Here is an 18,366-nt window from a genome sequence, read left to right on the forward strand (position 1 = left end):
CATAAACATAAACAATAATTAACAACACCAATATATCAATGTGTATATGCAATGCTATACTATATGTCTAGTTTGTTTGTTTGTTTGTTTGTTTTTGTCCGTTCCTTAAAATGTATTTAACCGACAGTCTATTTAGACAATGGATTGTGCAAATGAATGTATATATTTGTATCCTATATATGTGTGATAATCGTTTAATTTGTAAACTTACCAGGGGAGCTTTTATCTTTTCCCAGAAGCTATACATTTTTGATTGGACTGTCCTGTGTGTATTAATACTAGACTATACTATTACTCAATTGATATCTAATCTAGTAATAAAAATAAATAAATAAATAAATATAAATATAATAAAACAGTGAATATGCAATGTTGTTGTTGTTGTTGTTGATTGTTCTTCGGAGGTTATTGAGATTTCTACAAAATTTGTAGATATCAACCAAACCAATGACGATAATGCAAATCAAAATTCAATTACATAATAAAATAATTAATAAATATGGTTATTATATTTATTATTATTGTTGTTTAATAGTAACAAAACAAAAAAACAAAAAAAAAAGAGAAAAATAAGAAGTGTTAGTTAGTCAGTTCATTGTTGTTGTTGTTTTTTTGCTTTTTTCCTATATTTGCAAAGATATTATAATAATTTAAAGTATTTTAACCAAAAGAAGAAGAATAATAATAATACTATCCAACATGCAACAGACATGCAAGAACACATTAAAGACACACACACATTATCTACTCGCATATGTTTAAAACAAATCTACAAATTGGCAACAAATTAACAAAACAATGTTGACAAATATCATTTACTTTTATTTTATAGAGTAATCCAATGACCCTATAGATATCTATAAATAATATATCCACCAAAAGAGATCAATTTACTTATGATTTATATATCTTTTTGTTTCGTTTTATACTACACACACATTTATATCTCGATTCATATCTTTACTCATTGATCTATCTGTTTTTATGCATATGTATGTATTTTATTTTCTTTATCTCCTCTCCTCTCTTCATCTTATCTCCTCACCCTCTCTTTTCTTTTTGCCTTCAAATAATACACAATATAATCCCTCAATGTCAATAAGTCCAACAAATCATCGGTGAAAATATAGATATAAGGACACGATAGGATGAGGTCGGTAAGGTATAAGTTAAGGTCATGAAAAGACCGTAAAAGTGTGTGTTTTGTGTTATTATAATGATTTATTGTTATTATTATTATTTTTATAAGAGATATATACAAAATAGACAATAATTTACCTTTTCTTTTTATTTATTTATTTGTTTGTTCAACTAATAACTATTATTTTAATATAAAATAAGGCAATTGCATGTATTTCATGTATGATAGTTAAATAATATAGTATTTATAATAATAATAAAAATGATAAATAATAAATAGTAGTAATAATATAAATAAATGTTTATAACTACGAAGACGAAAACTAATTGGTTTTGTAAATTGACTATTACATAGAATTTTCTCTGCTGTCTGTTGTTTGATTTATGTGTTATGATTAATGTGTGTTGTTCGATTTCAAGGTGTGAGTGGCAGTGGGGATATATATTAAAGAGTTTGGATTTATTATTATTTTTTTGTATTAATTTAAAAAAATGCGATAACTAATTGTCGGAAAACAAAAACCATATTAAACACACATTGATTTGATTGTTATTATAATAACAGATGATTAATTTAAAAATCAGACAGAGAATTTACATATTTCCCTTAAATATACATATGATATTTCATTGTCATGTCATATATCTCAATCACTTTTTATCATATCCGATAAACCATTATTATTTTTGTTTTTATACATACACTAATTGATTGTTTTTTTTAGTTTTTATTTTAATTGTAATCAAGTTGAATTATTGTTGTTGTAATTAATTATTGTAATGGTTATATTTTATTATTATAATAGATAGATAGATACTAAAGTAAAGAAAATGAATATCGTTTTATCTCATTCTAATTTAATATAAAAACAATTTAATGGATAAAAAAGGTAGTAGTAGTTTTATATAATATTATTATTTATAAACAAAACAGAAAGTTATCTATATATCTGAGTTATTGATTATTGTTAAAAAAAAAGTAAATTAATTTTTAGGTATGATAAAGCATAGGTGTTCTTATTTTTTAATAGAGCATCAGTTGGTTATTAAGAGAAGACCAACCAAGTGATCTGAATTTGGACCTGATTTAAGTGTTGTTGGTGTTTGTGGGGGTACAAGAGGGAAGAAGAGCTGGTCGATAATAATGATCAGTATTGGTGTGGAAACACCACTCGGTTTTAAAAAAAATGTCAAAATGCAAAGTGATCTAAATAGTTTAAGGTATGAGAAAATACTTTGACATTTGTGCAAAGTTTGGTCAAAACTTAAAAGTTATTGTTTTGTTGAGAGATTGAGGTTTCATCTCAAACGTGTGTGTTAAACGAATGTGGATTTTGGGAATCATCTACCTTTGGTTTATAAATAATCATTAAAAAAAAATTTTGGACGAAAAAAAAGAGTAAAAAACAAAACAAAAATACCGATGAATTAATGATAATGCAACAGATCTACTAATATAGGATGTATGTTTTATTTTTGTTATGTTTTATTTTTTTTGTTATGTTTTATTTTTTTGTTTTTTTTTTCATCTATTAAATTTGCACTACCAAATGGAAGAAGTGACCCAATATTTGCTATGATTTGTTGGGTCTATTAAAAAAAAAAAAATGACTCTACACTAAAAACAAACAAAAACTCTTCACAAACAATATTTTTTTAATAAACCTTTGTAGCAAAGGTAGTCACTCAATCTATCAAACATACATTCATCCTTTCTAAATCACCTTACAAAAAAAAAAAAAAAAAAGAAAAGAAAACATCATCGGTATCTTGGGATTTTTGTTGTCGTTTCAAAACCCACTACAACTTTCTGAGGAATCTTACCACCATACATACATCGATTTACTCCGGATTAAGAACAAAAATCAACACTGTTTGTTTGAAATGATATCATGAACGAAGTTAGCTACCGACCATTCAGAAAAAAAAAGTTTATTAAAATGTTGCAACATTAACTTTATAAAGAAGAGTTGTTTTTTTTAATATATAATTATCATATTTTATTTATTTATTTTATTGATCATGATGATATGAATATACATTATTGGAGGCTAGACGATCTCTGGTTAGACTTTGAGTTCTTTGTTTTGATTTACTTTGGTTATGGGAAAAGAATTCACGCATAAAAATGTTGTTCTCGGCAGTGGATCTCATTTCAATGCCAAAGAGGTCACGCAAGTCCTTGTTGTATCCCCACTGGATTGAAGCACCGCTCTTTAAGATTCTCTTGATTTCGTGGAGCTGAATGTATTTACGCCATCCTTGGAAGTAAAAGTATTGCTTTTCGACCTTGAGGAACTCGGTTGGTGAGACTCCGTCCTTGAGTGTCTTGACGATGTTTCTTAGGAGTGACTTTGATTGCATCTTCTTCTTACCCTTCTCGTTGTTCGAGTCGATAATCAGATTCTCTACGAGATTTACGATTTCATTGTTGAATTCATCGGCTTCCTCTTCATCCTCGTCATACTCCTCCTGGTCTTCGTCGTCGTCTTCACCGTCCTCCTCTTGCTCGTCGTCTTCGTTGCTACCTGCTTCCTCCTGAGCTTTGGCACGATGTCCATTTCTATTCTTCTGTGAGTAGTCATAGTCTTCGTCTTCATCATATTCATAGTCTTCTTCCAAATCTTCCTCTTCACCTTCGTCCTCCTCATAGGAAGCCGTATCCATTTCACTCACCAGAAAAGCAATTGAAACGGCAGCTGTAATTCTAAGTTCGTGGAAAGATGATTCTGAAAGTTCTGTAATTCTATCTAATAATCTAAAGAAGCATAATAAATAACATTATAATTAATATTTTAACTACTATTCTTATTTCACAGCTGAATGAATAACTATTACTTACTCTGCATGTTTGTTAATCTTTGATTTCTCTAAACGAGTTAACATCAATAGCCAACCGGCGAGTGCACTATTTAAAATTGGTTTGTTCTTTTCGGTCATGATGATCTCTTTAAACATTTCAATGGTGTTTTCGTAGGAGTCAGAGAGTGAGCAATTGATAAAACATGAGACAGAGATTGCCTCCAATGCACTGGAAATGATGGCTGGATTTAAGTGGTCTTCTCCTTCGGTTACCAATGGTGTAAGTGCACCTTTGATACTCTTGAACATTTCGAATCTATTTAGACCATCCATAATCGAAACCAACTCTAGTGCATGAATGGCATTTAGTACTTCCGATTGTTCTTTATTGCCAGATGTAATTATACTACATAGTGCATCAGCTAACTGTGTATCACTGTTATTGTTGTTGTTGTTGTTATTTAATAATATTATAATTTGTGATTAGTATCTATTCTCTATTTATTGTTTTTATTATTATTTAATTTGTAAACTAGTGGTGAACTTACCATTCATGAACTTCTTCTCTTCTATTTTGATAAATACAAATATTAATAAGATTATGAATTGCACTAGTTCTGATTGATTGTTTCTTCTCCTTCAAGAGAGGAATGAAATATTCTAATTCACGATCTGTCTCTTCATTGTCTGTTCTGACTATATTGACAGCTCTGTGACTTGTTTTCTTTTTTTCTCCTATATTTATCAAAGTTAAGTTTTTATAATATTAATATTTTATGTACAGCGCTCAGGTCTATTTGATTTTACTCTTTACATACTTATATTCATGATTTTATATCTATATGCGCTTATTTATATGTATTAACTTTGATCTGATTATTCTATATATATGTTTTATAAATAAAAGTTGTAAGTTTAATTGGTTGTGAGTTTTAATTTAAAGTTTATTAATTTCGAGATTAATAAAATACTAGTATTATTAAAAGATAAGAAAAATTAAAGAATAAATATTTTGGATATAATTAAATTTTTTTGATTTGTAAATTGTTTCAGAACAAGATATATTGTTTGTGATTTTTTTGCTTTTTTGGATTGTTGTTTGCTATTGTTGTTTATTATTGTTACCGCCAATTTTGATATTAACAGTATTAATTTATTAGTTTTGTAGTATTATAATTATTGTTATGATAATATTGGTGAATGATAGGATAAGTTTTAAAATATGATATGTTAAAGGCAGTTTGGTCTGTGTTTATTTACAACAAAACAGTGAATGAAAACAGAGCAGAACAAAAATAAAACATAACAAAATAAAATAAAAAATATAATACAGCTGCAAATGATTTAAATAAAAATAACAATACTTTTGACTATATATGTACGTATGTATGTTTGTTTATTGTATCACATGTAGATTATAATTTTATTGTTTATTATAACGTAACCTTTTTTTTTTTTTGTTTGTTTTGTGTTTGTGTGATGTAAATTAATGTTATTTATATAAAAATAACAACACTACACTATGGTACACTCTATCTAGCTAATCTTTTTAAAATTTGAAAAAAGTAATAGAATGCAACAACGGTAGTGACCTTGTTGAGAGGAGTTGAGAAGAAAAATAGAATACAAGAACAACAAAATAAATTTAAGAATAAATATATTCGAAATTGTTTAAGGGGTATGTTTTGTGGTATGTGTGTGTGTGTGGTGAGTATGTTTTGTTCGTGAACTAAAGGTTGTGTTCTTAAAAGATAAAACGAAAAAACAGAACAAAATGAACAACAAAACTATTATCCTACTTTTAACATAAATTTACACGAAATACTTCTTTAGTATTAAGTTTATTATTATTTACCTCTGTTAATATTTGTTTTGTTTAATAAAATACTTTTTTTGAAAAAAAAAAAATGAAGATCTTAATTTTTTTTAAATGAATATTTTTTATTTGCAATTCTATTTTGAAGATCTTATTTTGGTGTGATGGTCGGTTAATTTCTTTGTTAAATAATAATAGTTGTATAACAGATAAAAAAAAAAAAATCAGTTGTTCAGAAGTTCAAATTTTATTTTTTTTATTTTAAAAATAATTAATTTATTATTAGATAATATGAACATCAACAATGAAAAAAACAAAAAAAAAAGTTGGACCTTTATTTTTTCAATATCTATATTAACTATATTTAGACAAATCATAAAAATATGTGAATTAAAATGGAACTTACCAGGGTCTAGAGCAATTAAAATTAAATACTAATAGGCAATAGATTAATTTATTTGGACCTATAAAATTTAATGATTTTTTTAAACATTAAACTCAACCATTGAGTTTAGTTTAAATTTCCCTTTTGATTTTGGGTCCTATTTAGGATATGATTTAAAAATTTTAATATATTGTTCTTTTTAAAAAAATAAAATAATAATAACAATAATAAAAATCAATATTATTCTTTTTGATATCATATCATATTATCAAAAACGATTGTAAATAGAATAAATAATAGTAATAATAATAAATAATAAATATGGAATTATTAGAAACATTAAAAGCATCATCTCCAGTTTTTCCAAACGATCTTTCAAGAATTATTTTTGTTAAAAAGGAAGATTCTATTGAAAAAGGTTTTAAAGTAATATTTATATGATTTCTAAATTATTTATAAAGAAAATGGAAATCTAATTAATTTAAAAAATTATAGGTTTTAATTGATAATAATATATTGGCAGCACCTGTATATGATGAGAAGGAAAAGAGATATGTTTCATTCTTTAGCATGGTGGATCTCATTTATGAGATCTTGGACATTGTAGAAAGAGAAAGTCTTCCAAAAGGTGACATCTCTTCTGTGATGACAATGCTAAACGATAAGAATCTCTTTTGCAAACAAAGAATCACCGATATTGCCAATATTTCAAAGAGAGAGCCTTTTATCATTGTAAACGCTGAGAAACGATTGGATGAAGTCGCAAGATTAATGTCAAAGAACAAAATTCACAGAGTCGCTGTACTTGATTCAAGAGGTGAATTATGTAATGTTATTTCATTGGTATGTAATTAAATTAGTTAATATTTAAACTTTTGTGCAACATCTTTAATAATAAATATTAATTTAACAAACAAACTATTAATTATAGTCAAGAATAATTGAATGTGCATCACAATTATTTGGAATTGATAATCAATTAACAAAGATTGGTGAAAAGACTATAAGTGAGTTGAATCTCGGAAGAAATGAAGTAATTACCATTAGTTCCGATAAGAGAGCGCTGGATGCCTTCAAAACCATTGCAGAGCTTGGTATCAGTGGCATCGGTGTGTTGGATAGTGGTGGACATCTCTGTGGTGTAATCAGTGACCATGATCTCAATGTGATCAAATCGCATTGCCAATATCTCAGTCTACTCTACTTGCCTATCTGCGAGTACTTGGATGCCATGAAGAAGCTTACCAATTCACCAAAGCACGTTATCACATGCACCTACAATGAAACCTTCAAAGAGGTCACCCAAAGAATCGCTGAGAACAAGATTCACAGAATTTTCATTGTAAATGAAGAAAATAAGTTAAAAGGTGTTATTTCATTGTTGGACATACTCGAACAAATAGTATGGGCACAGAAACTTCATGAAAACTAAAAACTAAAAAAAGAAAAAGAAAAAAAAATATAAAAAAAACTAAACCTAAAAAAAAAAAAGTTATTTCTTATATAAATAAATTTGTATTATTTAAAACAAAAATTATTCTTTAAATATATATTATTATTTATATAATGAATGATTTTTTGATAAGTTATATTTTCTTATTTCTCATGGAAAGAAATAGATCGAATTCGTCCATTCCATCATTTGAAGAAATTGGTTTTGGTAAACTTCCGCTGGCTGCTATTGGATTGGTGGAGGATGTTTGAGTTGTTGGTTGTATTAAAGGTGGAAGTGGATTGCCCATACCGGTACCGGATAGAGCAGGTGTGTTTGTATGTGTGTTGGGGTTACTGTTGTTTGCTACGTGATTGTAGGAACCGAATGAAGATGCTGGTGGTCCAAAATCATTGAAATTACTAGAGTGTGAGAGTGGTGATTGGTCAAAGAAATTTGTACAGAACGATGAGGTCGATGGTGGTGGAATCATACCGGAGCTGTTGAGTAGTGGCGGCAGAATCGAAGAGCTGGTAGTTGAGCTGATACTGCTGCTGTTGCTAACGCTTCCGAATGCACAGTTTGACGACTGTGCCGCTGGCGATACGAATTGAGAGAATGCATCCGAGGTTGATTGTGCGATTGGATTTGGTGGAATTGGCATGCCGCTGCTTCCAACCACCGGAGTTGAAGATGGCACACCAAGTGGCGAACACTCTGAAAAGAAATTGTTGGTCGATGCCGAGATTGGAATGGAGGTTTCGATGGGTGTCGATAGTGGATTGGTATCGAAAAAGTTGGAGGTCGACGGTACAGAGTTGTTGGAGAGTGGTGGTAATGGATTGTCGTAGGATGCAGCTGCAGTGATTGGAGTTTGATTCTGGCTGTTACTTGGATTCTGTTGTTGCTGTTGTTCGTTGTTGGCTGCTGCTGCTGCTGTTGATTGCGAATAGGATGAATTGTTGGATGGCGCCTGTGTTGTATCATATGCCAACGATGATTTTGGCACGGATGCACTCATTTTCAATGAATTACTGGTGATATCGCTATTTATTTCTGGACTGCTGTCTTTGCTGCTGGGTGGCGATGAGCTGCTGATAGTCTGAAGTTTTAGGAGTGAGGAAGAGGGAACTGGTGGAGGTGGAATATGGAATGGCGGAGTCAGTGTAATGCTATTCTGTTGGTGTTGTTGAGAGGTGGTGAGTCGCGTTGGTATCGATGTTTTGGTGAGTGAGGTGCTTGGCGTAGATGAAGACACTGAACTTGAACGATGGTGAGACTTGCGTATCATTGTGTGGGGAGAGGACGGTGGTGGTGGAAGTGACAATTTCTGTGATACACTGTAGTTTGGATTGATCATTGGCGGTACCTGTACAATATTGTTGTTTGGAATCGGTGTTGGAACCATCGATGATGCATTTGTAGATGCAACATTGGTAGAGGATGTTCTTGGTCTTCTAATGGTGAGAGGAATTGCAAAGTGTTCAGGCAGTTCTGGAATTTTAAAGAGATTTCTATCGATTGAACTCGTTCGTTTCATTTGTGATCCATTGCTGTCATTGTTAGTGTTGGTGTTTGTATTGTTGGCAGTATTAGCAAGTTCGGGAGGAGGTGAAGACGGTGTTTCAATAATATTTGGAATGTTTGTGGTTTGTTGTTGTTGTTGTGGTTTGAGATTGGGTGGGAACAAGAAATTGTTGATGTCTTCGATGCAGAGATGAGTGATGTCTTGTGGTGAAAACTTTTGATGAATTAACACAAAAGGAATCGATCTAAATTGAATGTTCTTGCGATGTCCGCTATTTGGATGGTTGACAAACTCGTATTGCTGCTCCACCAGCTGTGCGGTAGCTGGCGAATTATTATTGGAAGAGTTGTTGTTGTTGCCAAGTGGTTGTGCTGACGATGGCGGTGGTGGTGTAGTTGAGAGTTTCTGATGTGAGTTTAGATTGTGAATGGGAGTGTGTGAGACAATGGTGTGCGAGATGTTTGAAACTGTGGAGGTGGTGGCTGTCACTGTTTTGGCGACCTGTGTGATTAGCATGTGACCGACGTCCGAGACAGAGATGGAACGTGAATGACCACTTGATCCTGTACTGCTTGTGTTGGTGACAGAGAGTGAAGATTGGTTGGGTGATGGACTGACTGTCAAACTTGGATTCGATACAGAGTGTGAAGGTGCAGTCGGGTGTGGCATTGTACTGGTCGATCCCATAGTAAAAGAAGTTGAAGTACTTCTTCCAATCGATGCTGGATTGTTGTTGCTGTTGCCTCCAACTCTTAATCCCGAAGTCAAAGAAGTAAGCGATGATAAATTTACAGAGGATTTCGGTTTTGGTAACTCCACATTATTATTATTACTGGTATTTGTATTGCTACTACTTCCAAGATTGCCAGATGATAAACTTGCAATTGTTACAGTATGTGATTTTATATCGTTCGAGTTGTTGTTGTTACTGCTATTGGTATTCATAACAGTGCTACTACTGTTATTGTTATTTCCACCGATTCTAAGAGATGATAGTATAGATCGATCTACACTGCCATTCGATTGTAACTTTGGATTGAGTGCTGGTTTCTTCACTTCCAATACCTGCCGGTATGCATTTGCCTTGGCAATAGCCTTTTCCTTCTCGATTCTCTCTTTCTCACGTTCTTTCTCCTTCTCCTTCTCCTTTGACTTTAGTGTATTATTAATAGATTGAGTGACAGGATTTCGCAAATCAAACAAAACCACTTCCTTCTCGAATATTCCAGGTGGTGTCAAATTCTTAAAATAATATTCCTCTCTTTCCGCAATGAATCTCTCAAACATTTGAGATGCACAAAATGTAGTGAAAAACTGCAATTGTAACCAATCGATTAGTAAGTAACACGTTTTAATTGTACACAATATTAATCAATATAAAATGCTGACATACCTTTGTTGGAGTTATCAATTGAGAATCTATAAATGAAATTTTATCGAAAATCATTTTCTTTCTATCCATATCTTTCAAGAAGAATCTCCTGTATGTACCTAAAATCTGTACAAAGAACTTTCTAAATGTATCTACAATTATTTTATTATTATAATTCTTATTCTCTAAAATAAACAATTTTAAAATTGGAAAGTTAGTTTGTAAATATGTTTGATTGTCTGTTTGTTTATTATTATTATTATTATTAATTACTTACTTTTCCATTCAAGTATTTGTGAATCTAAACATTGTTTTAAAAGTTGGTTGAGTTGTGTTGGGAATAGGGCAATGTCTTCCGGTAGTGGTAACACCTGATCCTTATCCAAATCAACGAATATGATTTCATTCAGTGGTTTCTTTCTTATCAGTGGGAATAGCGATGAGTGTACACCGATGATGAATGGCATTGGTGCAGTACAATAGTCCAACAATGATCGCGGCAGCACTGGAATAAATATATGTTGCCAAACGAATGGATCTAAAAGTGCGACAGCAGCATTCACAAACTTACTAACCTTACAAATATTCTCTGAATAAATAATAATTCTTCTCTCAAACAACAGCGATATAAACAAACTCAATATCTTTTGTGAAGACAGTGATTCTATCAATGGAAACAATGTACCCTATATGATATATATAAATATAAACACATGTGTTTTTTTTGAGTAAGAATATGAATCGCTCAATAACTAGCTCTTGATGATCATCAATACTACTTACATCATGAAGTGATGATTTACCGATATCCAATGGTCTGGTGAGTATGTAGGATGTTGGAAGTTCCACGGATTTCTGTGGCTGCTGGAGGAATGGATTGTTGTAGATGTGAACGGTGAAGTTGTCGCCTGGCGCCGGTATGACAGAGAGTAGTGCCGCCGCCAGAAAGGTGTGTATCTCCTCGACAGAGACGTGGTAGCGTGTCTCTAGGATCTCGAGCATCTTGGTGAACGTCGAGAACCACGCGTATCTACTGATGATACAGAGTGACTCGGGTACGAGCAGCACACGATTGTTGATCATCGATTTCGTGAGAATACGTCGGGTGAATCCAAACTGTTGGTTACCCTCGCGGTCTGTCAACACGAATGAGAACGACTCTGACTGTTGCTGCTGTTGTTTGGTGCTACTCATACTGCTTGGCTGATAAGTATTCAGCGTCTTATCGATCTCCTCTGGAAAGCAAAACAACGGTACATTCGGATCGACCGTATCCGGTGGATATACATCCTTTACAAACGGTATAATTCCTCCTGCTCCATTTTTATCTATCATAATATCAATATCATAGCATATCATACATTGTTAGTTATACAATATATAACTAAAGTTGTTTGTTTGTTTTTTTGTTTGTTTTTTTACAATACAATACCTTCTTTTAGAGTAACCAACAAGAATTGATCAAATAATAATTTTCTTGATGATGATGATGACATCTTCTACTTTTACTTCTTCTTTATCTTTTTTTGTTTCGTTCTTTGATATACTATAGTTGATGTTATTGATAACAATCAACTATAGTTACTTTTTACTTTATTACTATTATAACTGATTATTATTATTATTATTATTATTAAAGTGTTACTAATATTACAACTAATTTCTTTCTTAAATAAAATTTATAGTTAGTTTAATTTGTTTACTTGATTAAATAAATAACTATCAATCTATGTTGTCTATCTATTTTAAAATATTACAATGATTATGATATTGATTATGATATCTAATTCATTATACTAATTTAGAAGTGAATGAATCAAGATGTGTATGAAAATATATGTAAACGTAAGGTGTATCTCCAAAGTGGTTATTTTAAAATGATATTATTTAAAGTAATATATTAGTTCATACTTTTAATGAACTTTATCTATATTTGTTAAAATAACAAATAATAATATTATATTGATAAAATAATAATAAACAATATATAATATTGTTAAAAAGATGTGGTGGTGGTGATTGGTTCTATCTTTCCTTCTTTCTTTCTTTTTATTGAAAAAAGAAACATATATCATGACCTCATTATCTTGGTGTTTTTATGTGTGTGTGTGTGGAGTGTGTTTTGAATTATGTTTGTTGATTGATACATATATTTGATAGATAATTAGTTAGATTGATTATTCATATGATATTGTTATTACAAACAAAAAAGTAAATAAACTATTCAATATTGCATCTTATTTATTAAAGGTGATTCGTACGATCTATCTATCCTATCTATACTAAATCTACATACATTTTACTTTTAAAAATACTGCTATTACTACGACGACTACGACTACTGATCTGATTATCAAATATCTTTTTTTCCTAAAAAGATATTTATGTATGTATGTACTATTACAATTACTAATTTTATAACTACATATGAAAATTCACTAAATCAACACTCTTTAGTAATATTAAAGATTAAGATATAAATAAATAAATAAATATAAAAAATTGATTACTATTGATGATTATTCTGAGAGACACACTTTTTGATAAAAAATTATTTTTTATTTTTTTTTTATGAAAAAAGGCCTTTTTTCATTGAATTCTTTTTTGTTCGTTAAAAATTTTTGATTGCAATTTTATTTATTTTACTCTTTTTTGATTTAATTTTAAATTTAAGAACTAACTGAATTCATTCCTATTAATGTGCTCGATTTTCGTCATGTGTGTCAAGTCCGATGGAATTCAAAATGTGGTTCGTTCGTTGGCCAACACTTTTTTTTTATTTTTTATTCTTTATTATTTGCAATTATTATAATAAATTGATCATTTTAATTAAAAGTAAAATACAAAGAGAAAGATCAAAATTAATGATTTTAATCAAAAGTTTGAAGATGAATAAAAAAGTTTACTTTTATTATTAGAATATTAATAATTCGATTACCACTCACTACCATTTATCAGTTGGATTCGATTTGTATTTCTGATAGTCCGCTAAATTGAAAAATGAAATCTCTGTTTCGTAAACTTTTGAGAGAGAGAGTTTGTTAGAAATCTGAACTTACTAATAATATTATTTAATAGATCAAATACATACCAACACCTTGTTCAGATAATGTCAAATCATCCTTTAATATATAATTCTCGTCATTCTCTAAATTTATAGTTAAATTATTTGGCTTTTTTTTTTGTTTGTTATTATTATTATTATTATTATTAATACTAGGTTCGGAATAATTGAGAATACAAAGATTAACATGCTCACACACGCACGCACAACTAGAAATCAACAATACAATACCTTTTGTTTATGTGGAATAAAAAATATTTTCATTGTATTTAAATCGAGGGTTCTAAATGGTAAAAAGCCTGCTGTAGTTTGTATCTCTATTGGAATAGTTAAAGTTAAGATCTATCGCTCTATATATTTCTATAACTACTAGGTTGTTTACGCTCTTGAATCATTAACTTACTCTCAAGTACATATTTCTTGAATTCGCTAACCTTCATATTCAAATCACTGCCGTGCACCAGTAAATTCTTTATGTTTCTGTATTCAAGTGATTTAACTACTCTAATAGTTAATATTCTAGGTGAATCTGTCATTTCTTTCCAGTGATACTTTCTATATATTCAATAACACTTTCTTCTTTACTGACTAATTAATTAATCGAAATGAAACAAAACAAAACAAACAAATAAACAAATATTTTTTCAAAAAATTGAGTATTTTTAGAGTTTTTTATTTTTATTTTTTCAACATGTTATTATCCTGGTTTTTTTCGCAATATTAAGTTGTTTATTATTCTTTTATCTTTTTTTAAGTTGTGTAACATTGATATTCTTTTAGAGAAATTTATCCAAATAAATAAAAATACTTTAAAAAGAATTAATATTTGTATTGAAATCAAATCATATTATTATTATAAATATCTTTTTAAAAATATATAAATAAATAAGTTTTAATTTATAAGTCATACATGTAAGTGTATAAACTCATTTTTGTTAATTGAGTTATTAAATTTTGATTATTTGATGATGATGATCGCGATCAAAAAATGACAGTTATAATTTAATTTCTGTCGCGCATGTTTTAATTTTTAAAAAAAAATGAAGTTGAAAGCGGGAAAAATTGGCATTTTAGCGCGCTGTTTATGTGTATTTTTTTGAATCAACAAACTTTTTTTTTTTCTACTATGTTTGTTTTGTTTTGATTCAACAATAAACATCTTATCATTAATAATCAATAAACAATATCAAACAAAAAACAAACAAACAAAAAACAAACAAAACAAAACAATATTGAAAACATTTCCATATATCTATTAAAGTCTCTATTTATATTATTAATCAAATTTAGAAAAACAAATACAGTAAAGTAATGTTTATTGATTATCAATGATAGTGTGAAGTTTTACAATAAGAGGTTTAGTTTTGTTTATCAAGTCAGTGTGTCAACTCAACATTCTACAAAGTAGTTAGTAGTAAAATAGTTTCAGTATAAAATCAATTCAATCAATTCATCATTTGATTTGGTATTGGCTTGATTGTCAAAAATAAAAATTTGTTTTGTTAAAAAAAAGAAAGAGAGAGAAGAGAAAAGGAAAAAGGAGAATATTTAACTTATTTAAATACATCAAACTAAAAACTGGATACTCCACCATTTACAGACCCAATATCAGATTCATATCTGATGTTAGAGGCAAGTCCTGCCAGATCATTAAGTATGTATTATTATTCATCTTGATTTTTAGAAATGCTCACTCCATATTAATATGTTGATTCCTTCCTTTATTTCAAATTCATTCCTATTAGAATTCCATGGATATCCAACAGATTCACCAATGTCTAAAAGAAGGCATAGTAGTAAAGGTATAGACAGAATTCAGAAAAATAATAATAACTTGATTTCTAATTTGATAATATATATGTTTTTAGATTTCGATAATAATCCGTTTATAACGAATATTTCAACACCTCCACCATCGACAAATCATGGCACTACACACTATAGTTTAAGTGAGGAATTTGGATTTCCATCACCATCACCGCTATTCAATATAGTTTCGCCAATGTCCAAACCAGATATTTCCAGCCATATTCTGAATGGACATCACCAACCTCTGGATTTCAACTTTGGATTCATGAGTCCGAACACCAGTGCCAACTCACACACCAGTCCAAACAGTATTAATAATAATAATATCAATGTAAATAATAATAATCATAAAATATCAAATAATAATAACATCACCAGTCCAATTAAAAATAAAACATACAACAACAACAATCAAGGTAACAACAGTCAAGTAGAAACATCGCCAGCAATGGCATCATCGTCATCAACATCATCATCATCAACCTCACCTTCCATTCACTATAATAATAATCAAAACCAATTACCTAATCATTTAAATTATGATCAATTCCATCCAGTTTCCGACTCTACCACAACAACTACTTCCTCTACAATTACAACATCTTCAATATCATCATCTTCTCCTTCTTCTTCAACACCACCAAATTCATCCATTGTTATTAATTGTCAACAGCAACAACAATATTATGAAGGTGGTAATGGTGATAATAATAATGGCATTGCAATTGCAACAGGATCATCATCACAGTGTCCAGACAATGCAGATAGTAGTAACAATAGTCACAGTCTAATGATATCGGATTCAATCTCAATTGATAGTCCGTACATTATCAATATACTCGACATTCCAGTGGATTTTCGCCAGTTGTTCTCCACTGATGTGGTGACCACACCAACACGTCCCAACCACGCCAGCTCTGAGCAATCCGACGACCAAATCAACAAGAAGGCACAACAAACAGCCATCTACAAACTAGCAAGAATGTGGATAAACAACAATGCAACACCATCACCAGAGACTTTACTCTTAAACGTAAGTTATTAATTTAAAAAAACTAAACTCCTCTTGTTTTTTTTTTCAATTATTTTCCAGAAATTTTATATTAATATAAAATTTTATGTTTTTTTTTTAGATGCAAGAGGAAAACTCGATTATTACATTCCCACCACCTGTTCCATCAATAGATGATAATGTAAAATTTCAACCTGTTCAAAGAGAAATATCTTCCAGTTCAAACTTTGATGTAAATATATAAATATCTTAAAATATAGAGTTAAATCTAAAATTAGAATTTTTATTATTTTAGGCAATGATAAGAGAGCAACAACAGATATCTCCTGATAATCTTATACAACAACATATAACATATTTCAAAACTGTAAAAAAGAGGTAGGTATAATATTAATTTTAAATTTTAAAGATCTCCTAAACTAACAAATTACCATCTTTACAATTACAAATCCAATAGTTTCCAAAATAACTATAAAAAGAGAAGATCAAGATATGAAAATAGCATAAGTATTTTAAATTCAATGATGTTTAATCAGAATAATAATCATGGTTAAACTGAAAGAAGAAAAAAAAAACAGTAATATCTAATAACTAAATAACTAAATAACAATAATTAAAAGAAATAAAATAAATAAATAAATAATTATATATTATTAAGTTAATATCTAATTAATTTAACAACAACAAAAACAACAATAAATCATCCAAACGTATTGATGGTTTGTTAATCAACTTAAAATAAACCAAATAAAAACAAAACTTTGTCAACAATGTTAACTTAAACTATTTTGTTTCTTTCATTGCATTTCTTTTTCATTTCCAAAGTTAAATATAATTATCTATATATTTATTTAAATTGTATACAGTATCATTCATTGCTTTCATTCAGTCATAGATAATGTGTGTTCTGTCTGTTGTTATGACCTTAAAAAGCACCTTCATCACCTCCATCACTTTCATCACCATCATCATCATCATCAGGTTCACCATGATTATTATATTCATCGTTCTCCATATCTGATTCATCTTCGTTATCTGAATCTTCTTCACCATCTTCGTTTTTCTAAATCATCAATATTAAAAATTAAAGATTATTATTAGTTCTAAACTGATATCTTGATAAAGTAATCATAAAAAAATTGAACAACTTCACATCTAAGATGTAGTTATTAACAAATTATTCATACCTTTTCTTCATCTTCATCACCTTCACCTTCCTCTTTCTCCATTTCCTCCAATGTTTTCATAACATTTGATTTCGCTTTTTTCTTTCCTCTTCGTTTGCTCGTTGTCAACTCCAACGGGAAATAACCAAGGTGTATAGGTATAACATTTTCAATCGATTGATTCTGTGTATCTTGTTTATATTTATTTGAATATCTTTCTATACTATCTATATAATATGATTTATAAAAGTTATTAGATAAATGATGAATTAGTTTTAACTTGATTCGATTCGATTCGATTAGATTTGATTTGATTTGATTACCTTTAACTCTATCATTTGATTTCAAATGATAAGGAGAGTATTTAAAACGTTGTTTGAATTGAATCAATTTCGAAAACAGTGTGTATGAATGTGAATCTATAGTTGGTAATGGAGGTAACTCTCTTAAAGGTGGATATAAAGGTGGTGGTTGATTGTTCTTCTCTTTATCTTTCTTCTTCTTTCCATCGTCATCGTCATCCGAATCGTCCAATGCTAATCTCTTTGACATTCTCTAATAATTTAAATAAATAATAGTCTATCTATCTATCTTGATAATTATATATGTATATTACACTGTTGTTGTTTTTTAACAAACTATTTATATTTAATCATTCAATTTCATAGATAAAACGAACACAATGTCGTTGGGAATCGCAAAAAAAAAAAAAATTCAAATTTTTAAATCTGCACTATAAAAATTAATGCGAGCACAATAAAATTGGTCACTTCACAAAATCTTTGATCAAATTTCATTTTTTAATTATATAACAATCTTTGTTATTTGATGTACTTGAAT

General features: G+C 29.5%; 6 protein-coding genes across 6 annotated transcripts; 2 read left to right on the forward strand and 4 right to left on the reverse strand.

Annotated features, from left to right (window-relative positions):
• Positions 1-1,983: 1,983 nt before the first annotated feature.
• On the reverse strand, positions 1,984-4,770 carry PPL_04144 (uncharacterized protein; the record flags this gene model as incomplete). Its single annotated transcript, XM_020575054.1, has 6 exons — positions 1,984-1,993; positions 2,705-2,730; positions 3,181-3,898; positions 3,983-4,378; positions 4,491-4,677; positions 4,761-4,770. The coding sequence occupies 6 exons, from the start codon at positions 4,768-4,770 to the stop codon at positions 1,984-1,986; spliced, it is 1,347 nt and encodes a 448-aa protein (XP_020435468.1).
• A 1,694-nt stretch (positions 4,771-6,464) lies between these two features.
• On the forward strand, positions 6,465-7,575 carry PPL_04145 (uncharacterized protein; the record flags this gene model as incomplete). Its single annotated transcript, XM_020575055.1, has 3 exons — positions 6,465-6,569; positions 6,639-6,986; positions 7,075-7,575. 3 exons carry the CDS (start codon positions 6,465-6,467, stop codon positions 7,573-7,575), a joined length of 954 nt encoding a protein of 317 aa, XP_020435469.1.
• A 154-nt stretch (positions 7,576-7,729) lies between these two features.
• Positions 7,730-11,971, reverse strand: PPL_04146 (DENN domain-containing protein; the record flags this gene model as incomplete). The annotated part of the gene is made up of 6 exons (XM_020575056.1): positions 7,730-10,345; positions 10,497-10,660; positions 10,753-11,064; positions 11,113-11,161; positions 11,259-11,710; positions 11,908-11,971. The coding sequence occupies 6 exons, from the start codon at positions 11,969-11,971 to the stop codon at positions 7,730-7,732; spliced, it is 3,657 nt and encodes a 1,218-aa protein (XP_020435470.1).
• Positions 11,972-12,108: 137 nt separating this feature from the next.
• PPL_04147 (uncharacterized protein) lies at positions 12,109-14,075 on the reverse strand (the record flags this gene model as incomplete). Its single annotated transcript, XM_020575057.1, has 8 exons — positions 12,109-12,142; positions 12,772-12,845; positions 12,874-12,896; positions 12,986-13,011; positions 13,421-13,463; positions 13,567-13,648; positions 13,771-13,856; positions 13,943-14,075. The coding sequence occupies 8 exons, from the start codon at positions 14,073-14,075 to the stop codon at positions 12,109-12,111; spliced, it is 501 nt and encodes a 166-aa protein (XP_020435471.1).
• Positions 14,076-15,162: 1,087 nt separating this feature from the next.
• PPL_04148 (uncharacterized protein) lies at positions 15,163-16,914 on the forward strand (the record flags this gene model as incomplete). Its single annotated transcript, XM_020575058.1, has 6 exons — positions 15,163-15,193; positions 15,285-15,341; positions 15,408-16,381; positions 16,482-16,592; positions 16,656-16,738; positions 16,770-16,914. The coding sequence occupies 6 exons, from the start codon at positions 15,163-15,165 to the stop codon at positions 16,912-16,914; spliced, it is 1,401 nt and encodes a 466-aa protein (XP_020435472.1).
• A 371-nt stretch (positions 16,915-17,285) lies between these two features.
• Positions 17,286-18,323, reverse strand: PPL_04149 (uncharacterized protein; the record flags this gene model as incomplete). Its single annotated transcript, XM_020575059.1, has 4 exons — positions 17,286-17,423; positions 17,548-17,753; positions 17,850-18,081; positions 18,297-18,323. The coding sequence occupies 4 exons, from the start codon at positions 18,321-18,323 to the stop codon at positions 17,286-17,288; spliced, it is 603 nt and encodes a 200-aa protein (XP_020435473.1).
• Positions 18,324-18,366: the final 43 nt, after the last annotated feature.

The sequence above is a fragment of the Heterostelium album genome (genome assembly GCF_000004825.1).
Source record: "Heterostelium album PN500 unplaced genomic scaffold PPL_contig8, whole genome shotgun sequence".
NCBI lineage: Eukaryota > Evosea > Eumycetozoa > Acytosteliales > Acytosteliaceae > Heterostelium > Heterostelium album.